Source organism: Rhinoraja longicauda, chromosome 20, assembly GCF_053455715.1.
Source record: "Rhinoraja longicauda isolate Sanriku21f chromosome 20, sRhiLon1.1, whole genome shotgun sequence".
Classification (NCBI taxonomy): domain Eukaryota; kingdom Metazoa; phylum Chordata; class Chondrichthyes; order Rajiformes; family Arhynchobatidae; genus Rhinoraja; species Rhinoraja longicauda.
In genome coordinates, this window is record NC_135972.1 from 24,675,374 (window position 1) to 24,701,258 (window position 25,885).

The window sequence follows — 25,885 nt, forward strand, 5'->3', positions numbered from 1 at the left end:
GCATACATTTGCAACAGTATTAAAAATTGAAGGATTACACATTGGGATTGTACAAAGCACTGGAAAGCTGGTATCGTTATAGTAAAAACAAGAACCTTAGAAAAGAATTGTTTAAAACAAAATCAGGCCACATCCCCTTCCCACAAAAAAAACCTTACTCTCTCTCAATTGACCATCCACATGTATCTATGTCCTTCATTTGTTTAAAATTCATTGTATTTTCATCATTTTTTATTTGTGTTTTAACCCTACTTTGGATAGATGGTTTTCCTTTACAAGTAAATGTGCAAGTAAATTTACAAAATTTACAAGTACCAGTGCAATGGAATGAAAGCGGCAAACAGTTAGTTCCAATGATGTAGACACAAAATTCAAAATGCTGGAGTAACTCAGTGGGACAGGCAGCATCACTGGAGAGAAGGAATGGGTGATGTTTCGGGTTGAGACCCTTCTTCAGTCCGAAGGGTCTCGACCCGAAACGTCACCCATTCCTTCTCTCCAGAGATGCTGCCTGTCCTGCTGAGTTACTCCAGCATTTTGTGTCTACCTTCGATTTAAACCAGCATCTGCAGTTCTTTCTTATACAGTTCCAATGATGTGGTGGCTTTAGATCATACGTCTTTCGTTGCCAACGTACAATGCATAGCTCACTGACTGTCGAGCAAGTCAATGGTTTTAAACACTAAGTGTCAGGAACAGTTTTATGCAATCAACTCTATTATTAAACTAGCTAGTGCCGTATAGATTTTGCAGAAACAAATTGAGTTCTTGACTACAGATCAAAAATTACAACAGCACTGCAGATGCGGCTGATTGGAGATAAAGGAGCTGAAGACAATATGGTGACGCCACAAGGTATTAAATGGAAGAAGACACTTGTTCCCTGACTTGAAGTGCTCACTGGAGTTGTCGTTTGAATCATCCTCTGAACAGAAGACCCTAGAGGTCCTTTTGGAAAATGTTATTGTGGATATCAGCACTATTAAATATAAATAAGCACTAAATGCAAACAAAGATTGTATAATTTACCTAAGGAATGCTATTTGGATCTAATTAGTTAACAGTAATCAAGTTAAACAGCACATTTAATTGTACAAATGTTTCTTTTATGTTACTTCAGACAAAAAGAGATTTAAAACTACAGTACTGTACAAAAGCACCTATAAACAAAAATGGTAATATATTGTGTAAATGTCAATAAAAAAATGTGATCGGCTAACAAGGTAAGCATTGCAGTTGGAATCAAGTTATTTACAGCTCCAAGCTTGTGTCTGTTTGGAAGATTAAACTTAGAAAATAGGCATCTAAAACACTCCCTCCAAATATTAGTTTTATTTCAGGGCACAAAAACAGTTTGTAATGTACAGCTGTAATTGGAATGAACTGTATTCCAGCAGGCAAATCACAATGGGAGCACTACAGTGTCAAGTACTAAATATTTTCCAATAAACACTTCTTAAAAAAAATTGTCAGATTAAAAATAATTTACATAATATTAACACTGACATGGAGGAAAGGTGAAGAATAACAAACAGAAACTGTGTAAAGAACTCATTATTGAGCACTGCAGTGTGCTGATGCACTGAATCTCTTCAAACTATCACAGGAAAAGGTCACACTCTGTTACAGAAGTGGACAATTTATTTTACACACAAGTACATAATTTCCCTTTACTTTAGAAAGGCTGGTCACACATGACATGGAATGTTATGGTACTCACTTGCATATAGGTCTGAGTACATATTTAGTACCTTTAAAAAGTGCACAAAATGCCAGCCTCGTTCTCAAATAAATGACGTTGAATATATATCTTATTTAATTACATCAGCAACATTTTTAAACATAAACTGTACACATACCCTCCCTCAAACACTTGTCATATCACTGCACCAGATTTAGGTCAGTTAACTAAAAACAAACCCCCTGGCCAGCTTAACTAAAAAATGGTGGGGCAACTACACAACTTATTTCTTCTATGCATATCTAATAAACCCAATGGTCAGTAAGATTTGCTTCCAAACAAGGCCCCTGATTGTTATTTAGTCCAGTCTGCACATGTAGATCTTTACATTCAATTATGCTCCAGACCTTTACCTATTGTGCTCTGGTAAGTAAACTGTCCAAGGCAACATTTAATAGTCCTGTAGATGCGGCAATTTCATATTTGTCAAGACTCTCCATTTTGCACTTTAGCTACAGGTGGCTGCAGAAAATCTTTAAACGGAACTAGTGCCTCTTTCAAAGCCGAGCAAACTTCAGAGGAAGTGCAGGTAATACATTCAACTAATGTTGGATATAGGGCAATTACTTGCGACCACGTGTTGGTGTCAACTGTAATGACAAAACACAACAAAGTAAAACTTTGCACATACAATAAAATTCATAAAAACTTTAAACATTTATGTTCTCCTTCAGAGAAAATGCTTCATTCGTTTGTCTATGCGCTATGCAATGTGGTAACAGTATCCCAACCCCCTCAGGCTCTATAAGAAAATAACTGCAGATGCTGGTACAAATCGATTTATTCACTCAGGCTCTATGTTCCAACTACACCAGTGAAGCTCACCTCCCTGTAAGTGTGGAACAGCCCACTCAACATGTTACAACTGGCTCAGGAACAATGCATGTTTATTTGAAAACAAGATACCCAAACATTCAGGAACTCTTCTGCTCATTTCTCTTGTGAAAGATCTATCAAGGGTGGAAAATACCAGTCTTGTAGAAGTTAATTTCAAATCCCACCTTGGTTAATTTGTGAACCTGAGACATGGACAGGGACCTCATGAGTAGCAGGCACCTCAAAGCACTGGAGAGATGCCACCAATGCTACATTTGTAATATTCTGCAAATCCATGGGCATCCATTCTCTCCCAAACATCGTGACCCTATGCACACTTATTTGGCTTCAATGGGCTGACCCAAGGCTTTGCATCCCAAATCCAGACTCCCAAAACAGGCACTGTTCCGAGCTCCATCACAATAGGAAGTTAGCAGGTGATCAGGGGAAACATTCCAAGGATGTTGTTAAACTTTCCTTGCAAAACGCACATCCCCATTAACCTACGGGAATCCCTCGCCCATAACTGCAGAAATGGAGAAAGAAATATTCATATGCCATGGAGATCTTCAAATCATGTCAATAAAACCGAAAGATTCTATACATCTCGTACAATTTCCTTTTAAAATAGCGGGGGGGAAATTTAAATACTTGGGCATTGAAATTACTAGAAGATACCAAGACATGTTTAAAGCAAACTATAACCCTATACTTAAGAAATTACATAATTTAATTAAATTCTGGAAAACCCTCCCGATGTCTTTAATAGGTCGAATAAATGCCATAAAAATGATTTTTCTACCTCAAATTCTATACTTGTTCCAATCAATCCCACTATATTTACCCAAAAAGTTTTTTAAAAAATTGGACTCAGATATTATAAATTTTATTTGGGATTATAAGACCCATAGAATACAAAGATCACACCTGAATAAACCCAAAGTAGTAGGGGGATTAGCACTCCCTAATTTTATGTATTATTATTGGTCGGTAAATATTAGAAACATGATTCAATTGTTGGATAACGCTCTTCATCAACCGGAATGGATCATTATGGAAAAAGAGGATTGCTCCCCATTTAATATTGGTGCAATCCTTCTTTCACCAATGACGGTGAATAACACAAACTACAACAAAAACCCAATTATACACAGTACAATCAGAATTTGGAAACAAATAAAACACAATTTAAAATTAAGAAACTTATCTCTCCTATCTCCTATTGCTAAAAACCCTTTGTTTAAACCCTCGATTATAGACAAAGCATTCATACATTGGGAAAGAGCAGGAATTAAAACTTTGGGAGATTTGTATGATACGGGAAAACTATTATCATTTAAACAATTACAACTAAAATACAATCTGGGTAGCAATCAGTATTTTAAATATTTCCAAATATGTGATTATTTGAAAAAACATGCGCATGAATTTCACAACGTCCCATCAGACTTACTAGATGAAGTAATGAATACAAAGGCGGAATCACCAAATTTAATTTCACATATATATAATATTATACTAAATGCAGTAATACCAACAACGGAAGGTATTAGAGGTGAGTGGGAAAACGAACTAAGCATAAAAATTTCCACTGAAAGGTGGAAACAATACTTATTAAATGTGCACAAATGCTCAATTAACGTAAGACATACTTTAATACAATTTAAAATCATACATAGATTATACTACTCAAAAACTAAATTAAATAAATTTTCCCTAACGTTTCACCAATTTGTGATAAATGCCATTGTCAAGAAGCTACTATAGCGCACTCATTCATCTTTTGTACAAAAATTCAAAAGTTTTGGACTGAAATTTTCGAAATTTTCACAAAAGTGTTTAAAATAAAAATGACACCAAAGCCAGAATGGATTATTTTCGGAATGACAGAAGGTAGTTCGGAATTAAATGTGTATCAAAAGAATTTATTTGATTACGGTTTAATAATAGGAAAAAAATTAATCTTAAAATTCTGGAAAAATGCTCCTATACCAACATTAAATATGTGGATTTCAACTATGTTTGAAACACTACATCTGGAAGATATGAGACTCCGCCTGGAAGGAAAATCAGAACGCTTCTATCAGACGTGGTCTGCATTTATAGAATTATTACAAAGATAGGGTGGAGGAGTACCTCGGGCCTTGGTAGGGGGGGACGGAAAACTATCGAGTTGGTGGATTCCTTTTGCGTGATAAAAAAAATTTTTTTTTTTTTTTTCTCTCTCTTTCTCTCTTTCTTTCTACTATTTTTCTTTAAAAGCCATAAAATTATGGGGTACAATGACTGTAACAAGATATATGTGAAGTACATTGATGTATTTAACCTCTAATAAAAAATAAAAAAAATAAAAAAAATCAAAAAAAAAAAAAAAAAAATCCTGTTGTTTAGGAGCATGTAAAGGCCAGCATAAATGGTGGCTCTCCTCACACACGACCCACACGGCAGCTCATCCTATGCACAATCTGCAGCTCCCATAAAGGCCCTTGAGAACTGAAGTGGAAACAAAGAGGGGCGGCAACGCACACATTGATTAGTACGGGTGTCAGGGGTTATGGGAAGAAGGCAAGAGAACGGGGTTAGGAGGGAGTGATAGATCAGCCATGATTGAATAGTGGAATAGACTTGATGGGCCGAATGGCCTAATTCTGCTCCTATCACATGACCTTATGAGGCAACAGCTTGATCCTATCACACCTCCACAAAGATCCCTTTTGAAGTGTAGCCTTGGAAGGGTGACTGATATAAGAGTGTAGCCATCATCAGCATCATGCTTGCAATGAAACTCCCCTGTTATACCTGAACAATTGTCCTTCAAGACATTTGCTTCAATAGATTTCTTCATGGAATTTATTTCTGGTTGATTAATCCATGGAGCACTATTACATCAAAACTGAACATTTCATATATGTTCATTTTTCACCTTTCCTAATTTCATGTTTTTAGAGAATCTGATTATATTAAGGAATCCAAATGAACAGTATCTTTCTTATACTGTCTGAAAGTTGACATGTTTCAACCGCATTAGCTGCACAGAATGCTAGATTGCATCGCAGCATGTTAAAACTACACGATCGAGTTATTGTTAAAATTCATTTAATAAATTCAAACCTGCATGCAAGAAAAAATAACAAGTCAAGGAAAACAAATTTAGTCTCTCAGATATTAAATAAACCTTGACTTCCAACTAAATGCAACTTGGTGCTGAGGTTACGAGCAAGAGGCTCTACTGGAAAGGTTGGGTAAAAGCTGATTCAATAGTAACTTTAAAGGAAATGGGATACAATCTTGAAAAAAGAACTTGTTTCAAAGACAAAGATGACGAGCAGGATTGGATTCACTGGATAGTTCAGTCCAGCAAATTGGATTGAATGGTCTCTTCCAAATCTATTTGACTTTAGGCAGTTACAAATTCTAAATTTAATGAGCATATGATCTTAATAACTTTTATCTGAATGTTTAGTATGTAATAATTGGCCAGAACCTACTGGGAAATGCTGGGCTGTTCCATGCCAAATCGTCATCATTCTGTGTCTTGAGGCTAATCTCCATCAGCATCAATAAATTTGGAAATCCTATGTAAATGTATAAGTGCATATTTTTTGGCTGAGCTTCATTGATGATTCCCTTCTGTGTTCTGATATTAGATGCCACTTCGAATCAAGAGACAGTGTTGGCATGGAGTAGCCCATTGAACTCATCAGATACTCATTGGACCTGTGACTGGTTAGATCTGGGTCATTTACAGGGCCGGATTAACATAGTAGCAAAAATAGCATTTGCTACGGGCCCCGCGCTTTCGAGGGCCCCGAGCTAAATGCCTGAAATCAGCATCCCACTGAGGGACGCTGTGTTGCGCACGCCGCTCCACAACCGCCACGTTTAGAATGTGTTGCCAACGCCGCAGTTAGAAGGTGTTGGCGGCGGGGCTGCGCGCACCAATGGGCAGCCAGTGCGTCACTGCCTGAACGTCAACCCCGAGACACAGACCCTCACCCCCCCCCCCCCCCCCCCCCCCACCAGGGTGCAGTGCTGCCGGAGCTCACCGGAGCACTGCTCCGGCACCTCTGGTCTGAAGAAAGGTGTCGATCCGAAACATCACCCATTCCTTCGCTCCAGAGATCCCGCTGAGTTACTCCAGCATTCTGTGTCTATCTTCGGTATAAATCAGCATCTGCAGCTTCCTCCGACACACAACTTCCCGATGGCCACGGCTGTGCAATAGGAATAGGTCTTTATCGCCACGCCGCGGTCTCGATGCTTCCGGATCACCGCGTTGAAGCCTGGGTCGGGGCCCGGCCAGGACCTCGCAGGTAGAAGCCCGGGTCGGGCGAAGCGGCCGACGGAGCCCGCAGACCTAGTCGACATCACAGAGGCGTGAAGTGGGGCGCCGACAGCGGTGAGGCCTTGCGACGATGGGGCCGTGGCGATGCCTTGCACGTCGACCCGTGGTTGACAAGAGCGTGGAGGACCGCCGTGAGGGTAAGAACAATGGAGGACCCGGAGTAGGGGGGATCGCTGTGGGGGTGGGACAACAAAAGGAGGAGCTGCCGTGCTTTGTAACTTTGTCATTTATTGTACACTGATTCAAATTTGAGATTGAAATGCATTAAAAGCTAAAATGCTTGAAATATGAAATAAAAATGTAAAAAATGCTGGAAACACCCAATCGGACAGGCAATATTATAATAAGAGAAACGTTTAGCCGCTGTAGGCCCTGACACTGTAGGCCCGGAGAGTGTAGGCTAACTAGGGTCGCCAACAGTCCCGTATTAGCCGGGACTTCCCATATTTTGGGCTAAATTGGCTTGTCCCGTATGGGACCGCCCATGTGCCTTATTAGGCCGGGGGGGGGGGGGGCGCGCACTGTAGGCCCGGACGCTGCCTAACAGAGGTTGCATAGCAACCTGCCTCCCAGCCCAGGCGGCCGCCATTGGTGGAGCGGGGGTGGGGGGGAGAAGGAAGAGTCCTGGCCCGTCCCGGTGCGGGGATATTCAGTGTGGTGGGTAGACGGCGGCGGCTCTCCCACTGACGGCCCTCGGGGGGCAGACCATGTTGCTGCGCCAATGCCGCTGGACTCTGGGCAGCGTGGGGAAGGCGCTGAGCCAGCCAGGGAGCCGAGGGCAGGCCCAGCGCCAGGCCTCCAACTCCACCAAAGCCCGGCCTCACCGCCGCTGCTGCTGCTGCTGCCGCCGCCTTTCGCCCTGGCCCACCTCAAACTCAGTTACCCGGTCACGTTCAGGCCCTGGCTCCGGCTGCTTCGCCCGGCACCAGGCCTGGCTCTCCCACCTCTACGGAGCTGGCAAACCCGCCCCCAAGAGACAAGCACCTCATGAGGGTGACGTTTCGGGTCAAGATATTTTGGAAGGATAGGAGAAAAAAAACTGCAGATGCTGGTTTAAATCGAAGACACAATATGCTGGAGTAACTCAGCGGGTCAGGCAGCATCTCCAGAGAGAAGGAATGGGTGACGTTTCGGGTCGAGACCTTCTCCCTTCGGAAGGGTCTCAACCCGAAACGTCACCCATTCCTTCTCTCCTGAGATGCTGCCTGACCCGCTGAGTTACTCCAGCATTTTGTGTCTACCTCCAGACACCGTAGGCCCGGGCGCCGCCTAACGGAGGTTGCGTAGCAACCCGACTCATGGCCCGGGCGGCCGCCATTGGTGGAGTGGGAGCACGTGGCCGCTGGCTGGGCGAGGTCACGGGCGGTGGCGTCACCTTGTCCCGTATTTAAGACCCCTTTATAACATATGCTATGGGCCCCGCACTAGCTTATTCCGGCCCTGGTCTTTAACAGCGCACCTTTATTTGAATGGAAAGCAAGATGCCCAAACATTTGGAAACTCTTCTGCTCATTTCTCGAGAAAGATCTCCCAGGGGTGGAAAATACTAGCCTTGCAGAAGGCACTTTCATATCCCACCTTGGTTAATATCTGAACTGAATTCAATACATCAGCTACAAGTCATCACAGCCAGCAGCCTGCAAAATCTCTGCTGATTCACAAATAGTCTTCTGGGAGAGAAACCAGACACCTCAGCCACAACTCAGAATACAGAGCACGGCAGTCTTAATGCCCGCCAAAATAATCTCAGAACATGGATTGGTAATAAATCTAGTATTTCTCCGAACTGTCTGTAATTCTGAGAAAACAATTTAAACAATTACCATTTTCAGGCTTTGTTTTCTTAAGCGAATCCATAAGTGTACTGATTGCTTTCAAAACAAAAACTATTTCTGTCACTCGTTGCCTGTATTTAGAAGAAAAGACCAGAAGTTAGATACCCATTAAAGGAGTACACATGAATTATTTAAATAAAGGGCGGCACGGTAGCCCAGCGGTAGAGTTGCTGCTTTACAGCGAATGCAGCGCCGGAGACACAGGTTCGATCCTGACTACGGGTGCTGCACTGTAAGGAGTTTGTACGTTCTCCCCGTGACCTGCATGGGTTTTCTCCGAGATCTTCGGTTTCCTCCCACACTCCAAAGACGTACAGGTATGTAGGTTAATTGGCTGGGTAAATGTAAAAATTGTCCCTAGTGGGTGTAGGATAGTGTTAATGTACGGGGATCACTGGGCGGCACGGACTTGGAGGGCCGAAAAGGCCTGTTTCCGGCTGTAGATATATGATATGATATGATATGAAATACACTACAAATTTCCATGGCACAAAATTAATGCTTTTCTGATTTTTGAACACTGGCCACACGATGGCAGCATTTCCTATTTTTTCTGCAATAAAATACTTAAATTAAGTTCTTCTGCTCTGCACACAACAATTCAACTCAAACCATGGAAATATTATCTGTACATATTTAAAAAAAATCCAAAGTCGCTCTGACCCAAGTGACAAACCCAAGGACTTGGACCGGTGGAACAGCTAGGGATCCTGCCCATACATTTTCCACATTGCACGCAACCTCTTTGTTGCAGCAGTTTAGGAAATTGAAATTTATACTTAAGAAATTCACAAAATTTACACATAGAAATCACCACCCAAAAATCTAATTCAAGATTCAATTTATTGTCACATGTACCAATTAAGGTACAGTGAAATTTGAGTTATCATCCAGCCTGCACATGATCCATATCGCTCCACACCCATGTGCCCCTCTAAAAGCCTCTTAAATGCCATGGTGAAATTAACAGTAGTGGATAAAAATTCTATCAACCATTAACATGCATGTCTTCAAATTTTACCAAGATCCATTGCAATAACGCGTTGAAATACTATTCTCCTTTCAACAGAGATGAACAACAGTGTACAAAATCATGAGAGGAATAGATCGGGTAGATGGACAGAGTCTTTTGCCCAGGACCAAGAACTAGAGGACATAGGTTTAAGGTGAGGGCTGGGGGAAAGATTTAATAGAACCTGAGAGGTAACGTTTTCACACGAAGGATGGTGGGTGTACGGGACGAGCTGCTGGAGGAGCTAGTTGACGCAGGTACTATCGCAACGTTTAAGAAACATTTAGACAGGTACATGGATAGGACAGGTTTAGAGGGGTATGGGCCAAACGCAGGCAGGTAGGACTAGTGTAGATGGGACATTTGGTCAGTGTGGGTAAGTTGCCATGTTGTATAACTCTAAAGAAATAGCGCTTCATTAGATTCAAATAATATTAGTAATGTCATTCTAACCTTGGGAGAGGACATCTTCCACTCAACCTCTCATCCTCAATGTACCGATGCAACACATCTTGCGACCTCTTTAAGAGGACAGCCAAAGCCATGCGAGAAATATAACCCTCCTGAGGAGTTGTCACCTTATTGCTGAAGGAAAACTGAAGCAATGTTTCAAAGCAGACTTTGGAAAACTCTTCTCTCATTCGAATGTCAATTTCTGCCTCTGGAGAAGAGAGAAAGCAGTTACTCCCATCAGCAAGTAGTCACATTAATGATATCGGTCTCAAAGTTACTGCTCACACACAAAACCTGTTTATTGCCATGCAAATCATTTCTACTATAACATGTTGAGAACCACACCAAGTTTTCTCCGGGTGCTCTGATTTCCTCCAACACTCCAAAGAAATACAGGTTTGTAGGTTAATTGGCTTAGGTAAATTGTCCCTAGTGTGTAGGATAGTGCGTGTGTACTGGGTGATCGCTAGTCGGCTTGGACTCAGTGGGCCTGTTTCCACACTATCTCTAAACTAAACACGCCTTCATTTTCTTAAGATACTCAAGTCCCTATTTTACATGAGATCATTTACATGACCTGTAATTTACTGTTGCGGGTATTTTCTGAAAGTTTCCCTCCAGCTTCTCATTTCTTTTTGCCCGACTCATGAATAACACTATCATTGTGACCTACCTGTGAATGACGTTGACTGAGAATGGATCGAACCTTTGTTTAGCATCGTCATTATCTGGCCAACAAATTCCTTTGGAATGAAGTTTGCATATGGCAAGATATCTGTGCTGATAAGCTGTACAACCTAAAATGAATTACAAAAACAATATGAATATTATGTATTGAATAAACAGTGGTAATTCCACAGAAATGTTTTGTTCAATTTTGGACCGATAAAATCCACTGCTGGGAGTGGAGAGGGAACTGGGGTTAGACCAACTGCTCCCTCGAGATGAGAAAAAACTTTTTCAGTCAGAGAGTTGTGAATCTGTGGAATTCTCTGCATCAGAAGGCAGTGGAAGACAATTCTCTGAATGCATTCAAGAGAGAGCTAGATAGAGCTCTTAAGGATAGCGGAGTCAGGGGGTATGGGGAGAAGGCAGGAACGGGGTACTGATTGAGAATGATCAGCCATGATCACATTGAATGGCGGTGCTGGCTCGAAGGGCCGAATGGCCTCCTCCTGCACCTATTGTCTATTGAGATTGGCTGCGAGATGCACCCCAAGGAACAAAGGTGGATGGTCGTGGAGAGGGACGTTGGTTCACAGTGGACCTGCAAGTCCGAGGGAAGGTGATGGCTGGAGGCCAGCAGCAGCCTGAATTGGGCAATGCTCATAATAACTGGAGCATGGACTGGACTTGGAAAATGGAGCTAAAACATGGCGCCTCGCCTGCGGGCTCAGTGGACTATTTCTGTACAACTGCTAATTGGGGATAGTATGGTGATACTCAACTGGACTGTTCGTAAGAGAATTATTTCACTGTGCATTTGCACTTCGTACATATGACAAAAAAGCACTATTGAACCAACTTAAGCGCATGTATTCGAATCTACACACGTTTTAATACGTATATTCAAAATTTACAGACATATACAAAACTAAACTCTCACCTCAACGTCTATATTCTCGTTCTTCTCAAATTCTTGAATAGAGAGGTTATCTGGGGGTGAGCTGTGAAATAAAATGAGTATGACTATTAGTGTGACAGTGCAATGGTCATTTACACAGCACATAGATACATTACAGCACAGGAACAGGCCTTTAAGCCCACAATGTCCGTGCTGAACATGATGTCAAGATGAACTCTTATCTGCATTCACATAATCCATATCCCTCAATATCCACATACCCATCCAAGTCTCTTAAATGCCACTATCATATCTGCCCCAAGCACTATCCCTGGCAACAAGTTCTAGGCACTCACCACCCTCTTAACAAAAACTTGCCATGCACATTTTTAAACTGTGCCTCTCTCACCGTAAAAGATATGCCCTCTAGTATTCGATATTGCCATTCTGGGAAAATGACTCCGACTGCCCATCCCATCCAACTCACTGGATGGATGTAAGACAGAGTGAGATAGAGCTCTAGGGGCTCGTGGAATCAAGGGATATGGGGAGAAGGCAGGCACGTGTTACTGATTGTGGATGATCAGCCATGATCACAATGAATGGCGGTGCTGGCTCGAAGGGCCGAATGGCCTCCTCCTGCAATATGCTGGAGTATCTTAGCGGGTCAGGAAACATCTGTGGAGGGAATGTACAGATGCCATTTCAGATCGGGACTCTTCTTCAGTCTGAAGAATCCCAACCTAAAACATGCCTGTTCATTCTGCCCGACTCCATCATTTTAGTTTGCTTCCTATTTATGAATTGACCTTCAGTGCAAATTGAATAATTGAACAATTTAGAAATATTTGGGTGGACAGACTGTGAATTATGGAAGTTTGTATCATGTGGAAATTAATGCAGAATGACTATTTACATACAATATAAATTTAGCATTTTGCTATTATGTAATCTGGAAGACTGAAAATTATTTACAATCAATTTATTGATCATGTCAATCAATCATGTACTTATTGTTTTAAGGAAGGCATGTGCTGTAAATATTTGCAATCAGCAAGGTCTTAGAAAAGTAAATGAAAAGGAAAATGTATCTTTATGTTAGACACAAAATGTCTAATGCCATGTTATGTAACAGCCCGAGATCCAGCGCGTTGTAAAGGCATAATCCAATCGGATGATCACTGTTCAATATATTTTACCATACCATGTTTAGAATCATCCAAAGGATATGAAATGCATAATAATTTGGACACAGAATAGAAGTTCATATAATTTTATTCTACGCACCTTTTTGTAAACAAGAAGTCTTCAAATGTATTTGATAATTCCGGCCACATGGTGTCAAATTTTCTTGAGGAAGCATGCTGCCTAGCAACTGGAAGCCCAATAGAGAGCACTTTGAGAAGAGCGGAAACAGCCATTTTCCATGTGGTTTCCGATGGGCAGGCATACTTCAGGCTGAGAGGTATCCTCAACGTCTGATGAAAGAAATACAGTCATAGTGTCAGTCATACAGCATGGAATCGGGCTCTTTGGCCCAACTCATCCAAGCCAACAAAATGTCCACACAAGCTAATCCAATTTCCCCACACCCAGCCCATACCCCACTAAACTGTGCTCTCCACAGATCTGTGCAAGTGTTATTCAAATGTTGGTATTGCAGCTGCCTCAACTATTTCATTTGGCAGCTCATTTTATGTGCCCACCACCATCCGTGAGAAAAAGACAGTGATAATAGAAACATAGAAACATGGAGAATAGGTGCAGGTGGAGGCCATTTGGCCTTCAAGCCAGCACCGCCATTCATTGTGATCATGGCTCATCATCCACAATCAGTAACCTGTGCCTGCCTTCTCCCCATATCCCTTGATAAACTATTTTAATTTATTTCAAAATAATTTACCTTGATGATTTTCTGAAGGACTTTATCATTTACCACAGCTTTGTGACATGCTGTCTTCTGATATAAATCCACAACAACTTCTAGCGACTTTTCAGCAAACGGCACATAATTCAAAGCTACCCATTCGGCCTGCAAGAACACAGAGTTTAAGACACTTAAAACACTAAAACTGGGGAAAATACTGATGATCCTGAAAAAGGCACTGTCTAGTGAAGAGAACAGATTAATTTTGCTGGTTCACATGCAGAAAAATCACTGAAGAGACGGAGTGATAAAGAACTGAGTTTAAAGGTGCAGTATCGCTGTTCTTCAGACGTTCATACCTAGAAATCTCCTTTAGTTTGTGCCAAAATTCAAGCTCAATTCCAATATGTTCCTGTGCTAATATTTTTTTTAGTTTGGTTTAGAGATACAGAGTGGAAACAGGCCCTTCAGCCCACAGAATCCCCAATGACCAACATTCACCTAGTACACTAGTTCTATCCTACACACTGGTAGAAATCAATTAGCCTACAAACTTACACGTCTTTGTAATGTGGGAGTAAACCGGAGCAATCGGAGAAAACCCACGCGGTTCTCAGGGAGAACATACAAACTCCGTACAGACAGCACCCAAAGTCAGGATTGAACCCGGGTCTCTGGCGCTGTAAGGCCGCAGCTCTACCGCCCTGCCGCAAATTTATTAAAACTAAACGACTAAATCACTTGACTACAATAAACCATGATAATTAATATTTCTATTTCCCCTCATGCTGGTAGCTGAAGCATCACATAGTGAATGAACATTAGGGTTACTGTCCAAATTGTCTGAGGTTCAAGACCCAAACTCATTGACATAAGCATTCGTAGAGTATAGAACCGTACAGCACAGGGGTGGACCCCGAGGCCCTCAATGTTTGTGCCGAACATGATGCCAAATTAAACTGACCTCATCTGCCTGAACATGATCCATATCCCTCGATTCCCGGCACTTCCATGTAACCATTTAAGAGCCTCTTGAACACCACTATCATATCTTCCTCCATCTTCTAGCAACTTCTAACACCACTATCATATCTTCCTCCATCACCTGGCAGTGTGTTCCAGGCCCCGGCTACTGTGTAAAAAACGTGCCCCACACATTCTCCATTAAGCTTTCCCCTCCCAACTTATGGCTGTGCCCTTTAGTACTGGATATTTCCACCCGAGGGAAAGGTTCTGACTGTCTATCCATCACCTCCTGACGATCATTGATGGTTCGACTGCACACAGAGAACACACTTCTGTAGCTTTGAGACTCGATAATCAGTGATCGTAGGGAAAGTGGCCAATTACAAGGGAGATATCACTCATTCTCAAAAGTAAGAGCATTGGCAGCAGCGATTTTGTGCAGTGAAGCCTCTCAATACTGTACAATAGAATAGGCAAGGTAGGCAGAACACATCGGATAGCTAGGCCTGACTTGACTCCCTCTGACCCGCTCACTCTCTGTTGCTTTGGTGTTATGGTTGACAATTTGACTACGTTTACACTTTAACTGCCATGTTGGCTCGAAGCATCACAACAGTTAATGTTTATCCACCATAAAGGCATGCATTCAATTGATTTGCACCAGAAATATACAAAGGGGTTTTGACAGTTCCTTTACAAAGGTGAAGTTTAAAAATAGTCAGTTGAATTTAGTTGTAGATAATCTAATTACCAGTACCCAACAATCATTAGGAATAACTTTTGTGTAGGATTTAGTAACAGCTGTCTTGCCATCTGACTAAAACTGACTTGAGCTTTGCTGCTGATTAGTCACAGAAGGTTCTTGCTGTTGACCTGCTCAGGAAAGTGTGGGTGAACACATTTCAAAGGACTTGTCTGTCAGATTTTAATACCTAGTAGCCTTTAAAGAGGGCAAAAAAGACAAAATGCTTAACTCAGAGGGTCAGACAGCATCTCTGGAGAACGTGGGTAGATGATGTTTCGGTTTGGGACTCTTCTTCAGACTTTGATTCTGTAGAAGGGTCCTGACCCAAAACCTCACCTGTCCACGCTCTTCAGATGCTGCCTGACCAGCGTTGTTATTCCATCATTTTATGTCTTTCCTTGTAAACCAGCATCTGCAGTTCTTTGCTTCTAGCCTTTAAAGGGAATGTCTCCTTTCAGTGATTTACAACTGAGAGATCACTGCAGTCCCATGAGATGCCACCAAGCAGCCTGTTTTGGGCACGCCACCACATTGAGCTCCGCCTCAGGCTGTGTACTTTGAGAGTAACTTCAACTAAGTGCAGCCACATCAACAGTCATCTTTCCTCAGTTCAGCTCCCGCTCGGTGGTACATTGATGACTGTGATGCACAGGGCTCCAGGGAGATCAGAAGAGGTGACTGGAGGGAGGTCAATGTGCAGCATACAACTGACAGCTACCAGTAGTACCCATGCACCTTCGGGCAGTCCCCGTGTTCATGTGATCAAGTGATCTGCTGTGTACCTTGTTTCTATGCTACATCTCTGCTTTAGGAATGGATAATATCACTCCTAGAGGCATCAACAAATTCAGTGAGAGATCCCAAAATATAGAAACAAAAATCTGCAGATGCTGGTTTATACAAAGATGGACACAAAGTGCTGGAGTATCTCAGCGGGTCAGGCAGCATCTCAGGAGGAGATGGAAAGGCAATGTTTCGGGTCGGGACCGTTCAGTCTGAAGAAGGGTCCCAACCTGAAACATCACCTATCCATTTTCTCCAGAGATGCTGCCTGACCCGCTGAATTACTCCAGCACTTTGTGTCTAGCATCAGTGAGAGATCTCTTTACTCTGAGGTTGATGAAGCAACTATGTAGCTGGCTTAAAGAAATCCAACCCCATTGGTCCCCAGGTATGTGCACTACACTCTCCCGACAAGAGACAGGGCCAGGAGACTAAACTTCCAAGCAATCATGAAGAAACACAATTATCCTGGAGAGTGTTTGTTAAAAGATTCAGCGAACTCCAGTGACTTTTTAAACTTTCTTTTGATTGCCATTTCCCGCCACCCGCCTGGTGGATAACTCTCTGGTGAGATGAAACTCAAAAGACCCTTTCCACAACTTGCCCTTCTTCAGGCGTGTAACTAACCAATGAGCCAGACAGTAAATGCCATGCACCAGAATGGCATCTTTCCAATTAGAGAAGACATGCCAGAGATCAACACCAGAAACACCATTCTTTAAAGGTGAAAAATAGGGGACTGGAGGACCAGAGTGCAGATGCAACATCACCTGAAAGCAAGCTAAAAGGCAAAGATGAAAGTTAATGATAACAGCACCCAATTTATCTACACATTCCAAAGTGATTAAGTGGAGTTAAGAATTGTTTGCTGAACCAACGGTGAGCTTTTACATTGTCAGTCATTCCCCTGTTTAGGTTTCAGTGGGACTGACTTTAAACTAATCCTTGTCCAAAGCCTATTGACATTAGTTGTAATGAAATGTTAGTCTTCCTGTGAAGGTGGACGCCTTTCTCTAACTATGCTATCCATTGTCCACATGGGAATGTCGCAGGTCCTGGCCACCCAGTCCGTTAATCATAAGATCATAAGTGATAGGAGTAGATTTAGGCCATTCCGCCCATCAAGTCTACGCCATTCAATCATGTCTGATCTATCTCTCCCTCCTAACCCCATTCTCCCCATAACTTCTGACACCTGCACAAATCAAGAATCTATCTAACTCTGCCTTAAATATATCCACCGACTTTGCATCCACAGCCTTCTGTGGCCAAGAATTCCCCAGATTCACCACCCTCTGACTAAAGAAATTCCTCCTCATCTCCTTCCGAAAAGAACATCCTTTAATTCTGAGGCTATGACCTCTTGTCCTAGACTCTCCCACTAGTGAAAACATCCTCTGTACATCCATTCTATCCAAGCCTTTCACTATTCTGTAAGTTTCAATGAGATCCTCATTCTTGTAAACTCCAGCAAATGTAGGCCCAGTGCGGTCAAATGCTCTTAATGCTCGTTAATAGCATCTGAAACTGGAAGAACTTAGCAATTAAAGGGAGGCTTCCAGAACAAAGTCTTGAATGGACCGAAGTGAATAATCCAATTCCCAATTTTCAGACTTCTATTGAATATTGTGACAATTAAGAACTTTATTGTTCCATCTTGGGGGCATTTGACAATAAAACACTCTTGACTCTTGAAGGATATAAGCAACTGAAAAAAATCCTTACCATAAAACATGTTCATTTTAACATGGAGACAGTTTCTTTCTTTCTAGTTATTGTAGTTAGGTCATCTAAATTACAGAAATAACAGCATGACCTGATTTTAGATGAATGAAATTAAATTTAAATAGATCATCAGAAAAAGGACACTGCAGCTTTAAAAGTCAGAAAAGCTAGGAAGCAACGATTTGTGTTAATGGTGCATTGAGGTGCACTTGGCATGCGGTTTTAAAGTGGTCAAAGGCCATTCTGAACAGAGTCAAATCAAAAATAACCTGCTGGAGGCTTGAAACTTACCGGAGCAAATAGCTGAATCTATTACATATCCATCAGGTACAGAAGCAGCATAAACAGAATAAAAGAAGATCAGAATCATTATTAACACTTCGAAATGTAAATTTGTCACATTACTTAGTGACAAAAATGCAGGCTGTTAAGTTGTATTGTAGCTCAGAATTTTTTACATTTATGTCAAATATGCCAATAGATCGGGTAGATGCACAGAGTTTCTTGCCCAGAGTAGGGGAATTGAGAACATAGGATTAAGGTGAAGGGGAAAAGATTTTATAGGAATCCGAGAGGTAACTTTTTCAGACAAAGCGTCGTGGGTGTATGGAACGAGCTGTCAGAGGAGGTAGTTGAGGCAGGGACTATTGCAACGTTTAAGAAGCAATTAGACAGGTACCTGGATAGCACAGATTTAGAGGGATATGGGCCAAACGCAGGCATATGGGACTAGTGTGGATGGGACATGTTGGTTGGTGTGGGCAAGTTGGGTCGAAGGGCCCGTTTCCAATCTGTAAGACGCCATGACTCTAAATGAAAGGGACAAGTTTAAATTCTGCTTTCATTATTTTCCAAAAAAGTGAACAAATGCCCTTTTTGTCTTTGTTCTCTCAGCTCCCAAGCTGTGATATGAACAATCAGATGAATGACCAGAATAAATATGACCCAGATAAAGGCGAGAGAAAGATTGGATGTGCCCTATAGTCACAAATCAAGCCAAAATAAGTAATGCCAGTACATCTTCCTTTTGTTCTGTCTGTGTACAAGTAATAATTGTTTTTGCACTTTAACTACTGTTAAAAATATATTATTTTCTTCTTTATTCCACAACAGATGTTCATTAAATGCTTGGATTTAAGTAACCTCACAAAGCAAGAAAGCATATTTAATACTTTATAGCAAAGAGTACTGCAGATACACTGGCTCACATTCTACCTGAACAACTGAGAATTGCCACTTCAGATGCATGAGGTGATATTATTGAGTGAGGACAATTTGGGCGGCACAGTGGTGGAGTTGCTGCCTTGCAGCGCCAGAGACCCGGGTTTGATACCGACTATGGAATTTGTACCATCTCTGGGTGGGTTTTCTCTGTGGGTTTCGTGACCACGTGGGTTTTTTCTGGGTGCTCCAGCTTCTTTCTATACCCCAAAGACATATAGGTTTGTAGGTTAATTGGATTCAGTAAAATTGTAAATTGTCTCCAGTCTGCAGGATAATGTTCGCGTATAGCTGGTCAGTGTGGACTCAGTGGGCCGAAGGGCCTGTTTCTGCGCTGTATCACTAGAAGTCTAAAGAGGAGGAAAGGAGGGCTGTAGGGATGGATGTTGTATGTAAATACAAACCTAGCCTAATTCTGCCCTCTCTAACTCAAAGTTAATTTTATTGTTTAGCTTCCTCTCAGATCAAATAAGCCAAAGACAAATTATTTGCCGACACTGGGTCATTCCAGTAATACCCTAACTTTATATGTGGCTAGATACTGCATATACCCAATTCAAAGGTATAAAATTAAGCTGTTGTGTAATGAACTGGATGAATTTTCTTTCCTTCTACGACGTTACCGTTCAGAATTCCATTGATATTAATAGATTCAGCTTCAAGCTAATATACATACAATTAAAAAAGACAAAACACAAACAATCTTTTGAAACCACAAATGTGGCTAAGGTCGAAGCTTTGTGTGAAATAACAAGTTCAATCTTCAGGTTCACAGTTAGCATTGCAATCATGGCACCATTAGATTGTAATCTAATAACAAAAGGCGAGTTTCCTCATGGAAACATATTTGTCCGCTTACCTGATTAAACTTTGCATTTGCTATATTTTTTGTTTCTAATTTTCCGTATGTTGGCGCCTTGCAGGAGAACTCAACAAATGAGAGCAATTGATCAAAGATGGCTGGGTACATGACCTGCATGCTTTCTGGTCCTGTACAAATTGCCTAAACAAAGGAAGGAACAGAAATACAACCCATAATCTCATGCTTCAGTTGTCTTTACATTTAAAAATATATATTTGATTTAAGTATTTAATATTTTAAGGGCAGCACAGTGACGCAATGGTAGAGTTGCTGCCATATAGTGCCAGAGACCGGGTTCAATCCTGACTACGGGCGTTACTCTGTGTGGCATTTGAACGTTCGTCCTGTGACCACATGGGTTTCCTATAGGTGCTCCGGTTTCCTCCCACATCCCAAGGACGTGTAGGTCGAGCTTACCCTCACTCTGTCAGAATTGCTCATAGGACCCAAGGCCCGTGTCCTTTCCTGACATGAGCCGCCTTTCCGAGATGCCCAGCGTGCCTTTCCGTGACGCGGAGAGACGCGCACTGTACAGGTTGCTCCTGCACACTCTACACCATCACCCCCCGTCTTCTGTCCGGACACGCCCTGGCGGTCCGTGTTACCACCTGACGGCAGGAGCGGACCCCAGTGCAGGTCTCTCTATAAGGGAGTCCTCCCCGTTTACATCGGGGACCTGGGGTGGAGTGTTGCACAGGGCTGTGGCGTGTCACAGATATCTGAGTCGGTTCACGGACTCGCCAGCCGCCTGTCACTACTGCGGCGAGAAAGAGACTGTGTTCCATATGTACACGGAGTGTGAGAGGTTGCAGCCCATATTCGACTATCTGAAGGGGTTGCTCCTCAAGTTCTGGCTGCACTTTAGCCCCACGCTCCTGATATTTGGTCACCCAGTACAAAGGGGGGAGGGTCGGGAGTTGTCAGTTTGTTCCTGGGCCTGGCCAAGAAGGCCATTCGCGGGTCCAGGAGTGTGACTGTCAATGGTCACACTACAGTCGGCTGCCTGCCCCTCTTCCGGGCCTACGCTCATGCTCGCGTGTCCCTGGAGAAGGAACACGCGGTGTCCACAGGGATTCGGGAGACCTTCCGTGAACGCTGGCCGCCGTGGGAGGTCGAATGTATTATTGATAATGTTGACGTTATTTTAATGTGATAACTGTTTGTAAACTGCCAATATAGGCAGTTTTTGATCGTGTTACTTTTCTGTATTTTTGTTTTGTTTTGATTAAAAGCATTTTAGATTTTTTTAGATTTAGAGATATAGCGCAGAAACAGGCCCTTTGGCCCACTGGGTCCGCGCCGCCTAGCGATCCCCGCACACTAACACTATCCTACACCCACTAGGGACAATTTTTACATTTGCCCAGCCAATTAACCTACATACCTGTACGTCTTTGTATTTAAAAAAAAATGATGTGTAGGTTTGTAGATTAATTGGCTTCTGTAAATTGTCCCTGGAGTGTCCGATAGAGCACGTGATCGATGGTCAGCATGGATTTCTTGGGCCAAATGGTCTATTTCTACACTGTATCGCTAAACGAAACCAATCTTTGGGAATCAGTTTAAAGCAGAAAGTATTGTCCACACCCTTTCGATCCTGAAAAGGAGGTGCTGATACCCCCTAAAACAGTACTGTCCACATAGTATGCTCTTGCAATGCTTTGCTACAAGATGCAAAGTGCTGGAGTAACTCAGTGGGTCAGGTAGCATGTCTGAAGAACATGGATGGGTGACATTTTGGGTTGGGAAATGCATAGCGAGAGGATTTGAGTAAAGGATTCATAGCAAGAGAATTCTTAAGGGACTGGACAGGCTAGATGCAGGAAAAATGTTTCCGATGTTGGGGGAGTCCAGAATGAGGGGGGTCACAGTTTAAGAATAAGGGGTAGGCCATTTAGGACTGAGATGAGGAAAAACTTTTTCACCCAGAGTTGCGAATCTGTGGAATTCTCTGCCACAGATGGCAGTGGAGGCCAATTCACTGGCGTTTTCGAGAGAGTTAGATATAGCTTTTAGGGCTAACAGAATCAAGGGATATGGGGAGAAAACAGGAACGGGGTACTGATTTTGGATGATCAGCCACGATCATATTGAATGGCTGGCTCGAAGGTCCAAATGGCCAACTCCTGCACCTATTTTCTATGGGACCCTTCTCCAGTTTGAAGAAGGGTCCCGACCCAAAACGTCACTAATCTTGTGTTACTCCAGTACTGTGTCGTTTTTTTCTAAACCAGCATCTGCAGCTCCTTGTATCTCAAGCTTTGCTATGAAATTGTTCACTTCCCAACCTAGACATCAATTAAGAGTCAACTTCACTTCGTGGAGAATTTCACGGTGCATTTGCACGTTACAATAAAAGCACCATTGAACCATTGGGTTTAGACATGCATGGAATGGTATCAGCAAGGACAAAACCAGATAGGTTTACTGACCTGCGTGGGTTTTCTCCGAGATCTTCGGTTTCCTCCCACACTCCAAAGACGTACAGGTATGTAGGTTAATTGGCCGGGTAAATGTAAAAATTGTCCCTAGTGGGTGTAGGATAGTGTTAATGTACGGGGATCGCTGGGCGGCACGGACTTGGAGGGCCGAAAAGGCCTGTTTCCGGCTGTATATATATGATATGATATGATATGATATACCAATGCAAAACTTTCATGATTACAGAGGTTGATAACATTTTGTTTTAGTAATTTTCTTGTAATCATTTATTTAATGAAGGGGCAGTGGGATTTGAACTTGTGCCTCCTAATCAATAGTCCAGCACTCTGATTTAGTAACAATGTAATTATACTCCAGCAAAATGGTGGCACTGGATGGTAAATTGTGTGTATTTACCTTCTGAAGGACATCCAGGGCGATCAGCACTGCTTCTTGTAGACTGGTCAGCACCGCCTCAGTGTATGAGGGAAGAATGAATGGAGAGGCGTCAGAGCTGATTGGAACTGATACAGCGCCGTGCAGTATAACACCCAGTCTCTTGAGGTCCTCCATGCTGAAGCCTGACTTGATGTGCTGGTACAGAGCTGGGAAGATCTGCACGAGTGCTGTGAGGAACGGCTGGCTTGGAATGAAGAACAGCTTGTCGCAAGTGGCCGGAGGCTTTGTGCTCTCCGAGCCTATTTTGTACCAGGTGTTCCACGCAGCCCACCAAAGGGCAGAATCCTCAATCTCATCTCCGGCCACATTCAGCTCACCCACAGTGTATCGCCCCAGCCTTTCCCCCATCGAATCACTTCTGCTCAAGACTCTGGGCGGCCCCGGCGGAATCAGCGGCCCCACGAAAGGCAGCATGTTGACTCCGGAGAGCCCTTCTGGCTTGTCACATTCTTTTACAGGTGTCACGATCTGCAAAATCTCCTGGCAACTCTTCAGCGCAGCCAATGAAACTTCGCTGTTCTTGCTCAGTGCGGCGGATTGGATGTGATCCAACAAAACGTCCCAAGCTTTGGAAAATTCTCCTGCAGCACATTAAATTAATACAAGTTCATAAGTGAGAGGAGCAGAATTAGGCCATTCGGCCCAACAAGTCTACTCCGCCATTCGATCATGACTGATCTATCTTTCCCTCTCAATCCACATTCTCCTGCCTTCCCCCAATTAGCCCTGACAGATGTAATAATGAAGAATCTATCAGTCTCTGCCTTAAAAATATCCATTGACTTGGCCTCCATAGCCTTCGGTGGCAATAAATTCCACAGATTCACCACCCTCTGAGTAAAGAATTTTCTCCTTATTTCCTTCCTAAAGGTACTTCCTTTTATTCTGAGGCTGTGGGCTTCAGGACCTAGACTCTCCTACTGGTGGAAACATCCTCTCCACATTCACTCTATCCAGGCCTTTCACTATTCGGTAAGTTTCACTGAAGTCCCTCATCTTTCTTAACCAGTGAGTACAGGGCCAGTGCCGACAAACGCACATAAGTTAACCCCATCATTCCTGGGATCGTTCTCGTAAACCTCCTCTGCACCTTCTCCAGCGCCAGCACATCCTTCCTCAGATATGGGGCCCAAAATTGCTCTTGATACTCCAAATGCAGTCTGACCAGTGCCTTATGAAGCCTCAGCATTAAATCCCTGTTTTTATATACTAATCCTCTTGAAATAAATGCTAGTATCCATGAACATAGATCCATAATAGAGATTCCAAGACTCTCAATAACCATCAACATTAAAAGCATCGTATTTTAAAAGAGCGATTTAGAAGTGGTGAGCGAGATTACCTAAGGACTGTAGCAAGTATCTCCTGGTGTTAAAGATTCTGGCCACCCCAGCCAATGTTAAAACCCACGTCTCTGCCCACTGCTTCTCTGCTGTGTCTCTGGAGTGGTGAATGAGGATGTTGCCGCCACCCGATTCGATCTTCTCTTTGTCTGCTGTAGTGGATGATTCTCTTACCCGATCCAACAGGGGAAATAAAACCTAGAGTAAGCCCAAAATGAACATGACTTAATTCAAATGTTGATCATAACATAAATAATCCCAATAACGCAGTGCAAACGATATCCATAAATAAGCCCAAACTAAAGTGTTACACTATTAATTCTAACCGGCTAAACTCTCACGTTATGGGGGACAGAGCAAGTGGCAGGGGACACCAGTGGTGGTCAGAGCCATGAGATAACGATGATGTGGAGGAACTATCTGCACAAGCTCCGAGTGTGCACAATCACGGGCTCAAAAGACAGGGAGAAGCATTCGGGCAGCTTGGGATACATGCAGGACCCAAAAGGAAAGTTGAAAAGGGGATGAGTCAAGGAGGAATTAATTGACGGAGCAGAGCAAAGGGAAAGCAGCGAAGAACAACAATGGAGAATTGCAAGTCTGAGAGCCGAGACCTGCCAAGTGTGAGGGTCGCATCCCCAACTAGGACACTTGGGTAAAGTGGTCAACTGGCTCCCTCAGCCTCATAGTTCATGTAATCACTTTATTTTCTTGTACCTTCCACAACACCGTATGCCATGTGGCATGCTGGAGCAATGTTCCATGTGCACCCACGGTGGAGAACAAGGTCTGCCCTCCGCTCTTTCTCACAGCCGGCCGCGGATCCACGCACAGCTCGCCCAGCTTGGAGTAAAGGCACAGCCAGAGGCAGTCAAAGGGCGGAGCGGGGTGGAAAGGCCGATGCAAAGGCACTCCCTTTTCCTCGGCCTGTTTCTGCAGCAGTGCTTCTTCCTTCTCCTGATCTTTCTCAATGGTCTCACCTCTCTGGAAAAAGTAGTCTGAAATGTTCCACTGAAGGGAAAACACACAGCAAAGGTTGTTAGAGAAATAAAATAATTATACACTTAGATCCTGATAACAGAGGGGAAAAAGCTTTTCCCGAGTCCAGTCGTGTGTGCTTTCAAGCTTCTGTATCTTCTACCTAAAGTTTGAAAGCATGCACCAGACTTAGAAATAGCTTCTCTAAAGCTTATTAGCATCAACAACAAATTCATAAGTTATAGGACATGATTTAGGCCATTTGGCCCATCAAGTCCATCAATCATGGCCGATCTATCTTTCCCTCTCAACCCCATTCTCCTGCCTTCTCCCCATAACCTCTGACATCCACACTAATCAAGAATCTATTCATCTGGATGGAACCCGAGTCTCTGGCGCTGTAAGGCAGCAACTCTACCGCTGCCCACTGTGCCGCCCATAATTGTGTGTATTCTTGAATCTTTTCTTGCAAATATCTTCCCAAATCGGAACGCAAAGCAGTATCTGTTTCAGGAGTCTGATATTGAGTGGTGAGTAAACACAAAACAACCCCCGATCCTACCCCCTTTTTCCTCCTCTCTTCCTTATGTCTCACCTGGATGCGCACCCATTTTTTCCTTTCCCTTTCCACCTATTTCAAAAAATACTGTTCCATGTCCTTGTGTCTACAAAAATCTTGATCCTTCCACATCAACCATCTTAAAGTCTGTGTGGCCGCTCGGTGGTGGACTTCCACTGTACCCCATCCA

General features: G+C 42.9%; 1 protein-coding gene across 3 annotated transcripts in view; it reads right to left on the reverse strand.

Annotated features, from left to right (window-relative positions):
• Positions 1-1,317: 1,317 nt before the first annotated feature.
• Positions 1,318-25,885, reverse strand: part of mon2 (MON2 homolog, regulator of endosome-to-Golgi trafficking) — a 103,012-nt gene continuing 78,444 nt past the window's right edge. For 2 of the 3 annotated variants that reach the window (XM_078417263.1, XM_078417265.1), the window contains exons 24-35: positions 24,876-25,169; positions 24,158-24,356; positions 22,774-23,396; positions 19,933-20,076; positions 18,144-18,161; positions 13,670-13,798; positions 13,054-13,244; positions 11,809-11,869; positions 10,876-10,999; positions 10,203-10,410; positions 8,726-8,808; positions 1,318-2,331 (exon numbers count right to left, since the gene is read on the reverse strand). In XM_078417263.1, the coding sequence (XP_078273389.1) occupies positions 2,168-2,331; positions 8,726-8,808; positions 10,203-10,410; positions 10,876-10,999; positions 11,809-11,869; positions 13,054-13,244; positions 13,670-13,798; positions 18,144-18,161; positions 19,933-20,076; positions 22,774-23,396; positions 24,158-24,356; positions 24,876-25,169 (2,238 nt within the window). In that variant the 3' untranslated portion in view covers positions 1,318-2,167. The remainder of the gene's footprint in view (positions 2,332-8,725; positions 8,809-10,202; positions 10,411-10,875; positions 11,000-11,808; positions 11,870-13,053; positions 13,245-13,669; positions 13,799-18,143; positions 18,162-19,932; positions 20,077-22,773; positions 23,397-24,157; positions 24,357-24,875; positions 25,170-25,885) is intronic. The other variant, XM_078417264.1, reaches the window with a different exon arrangement.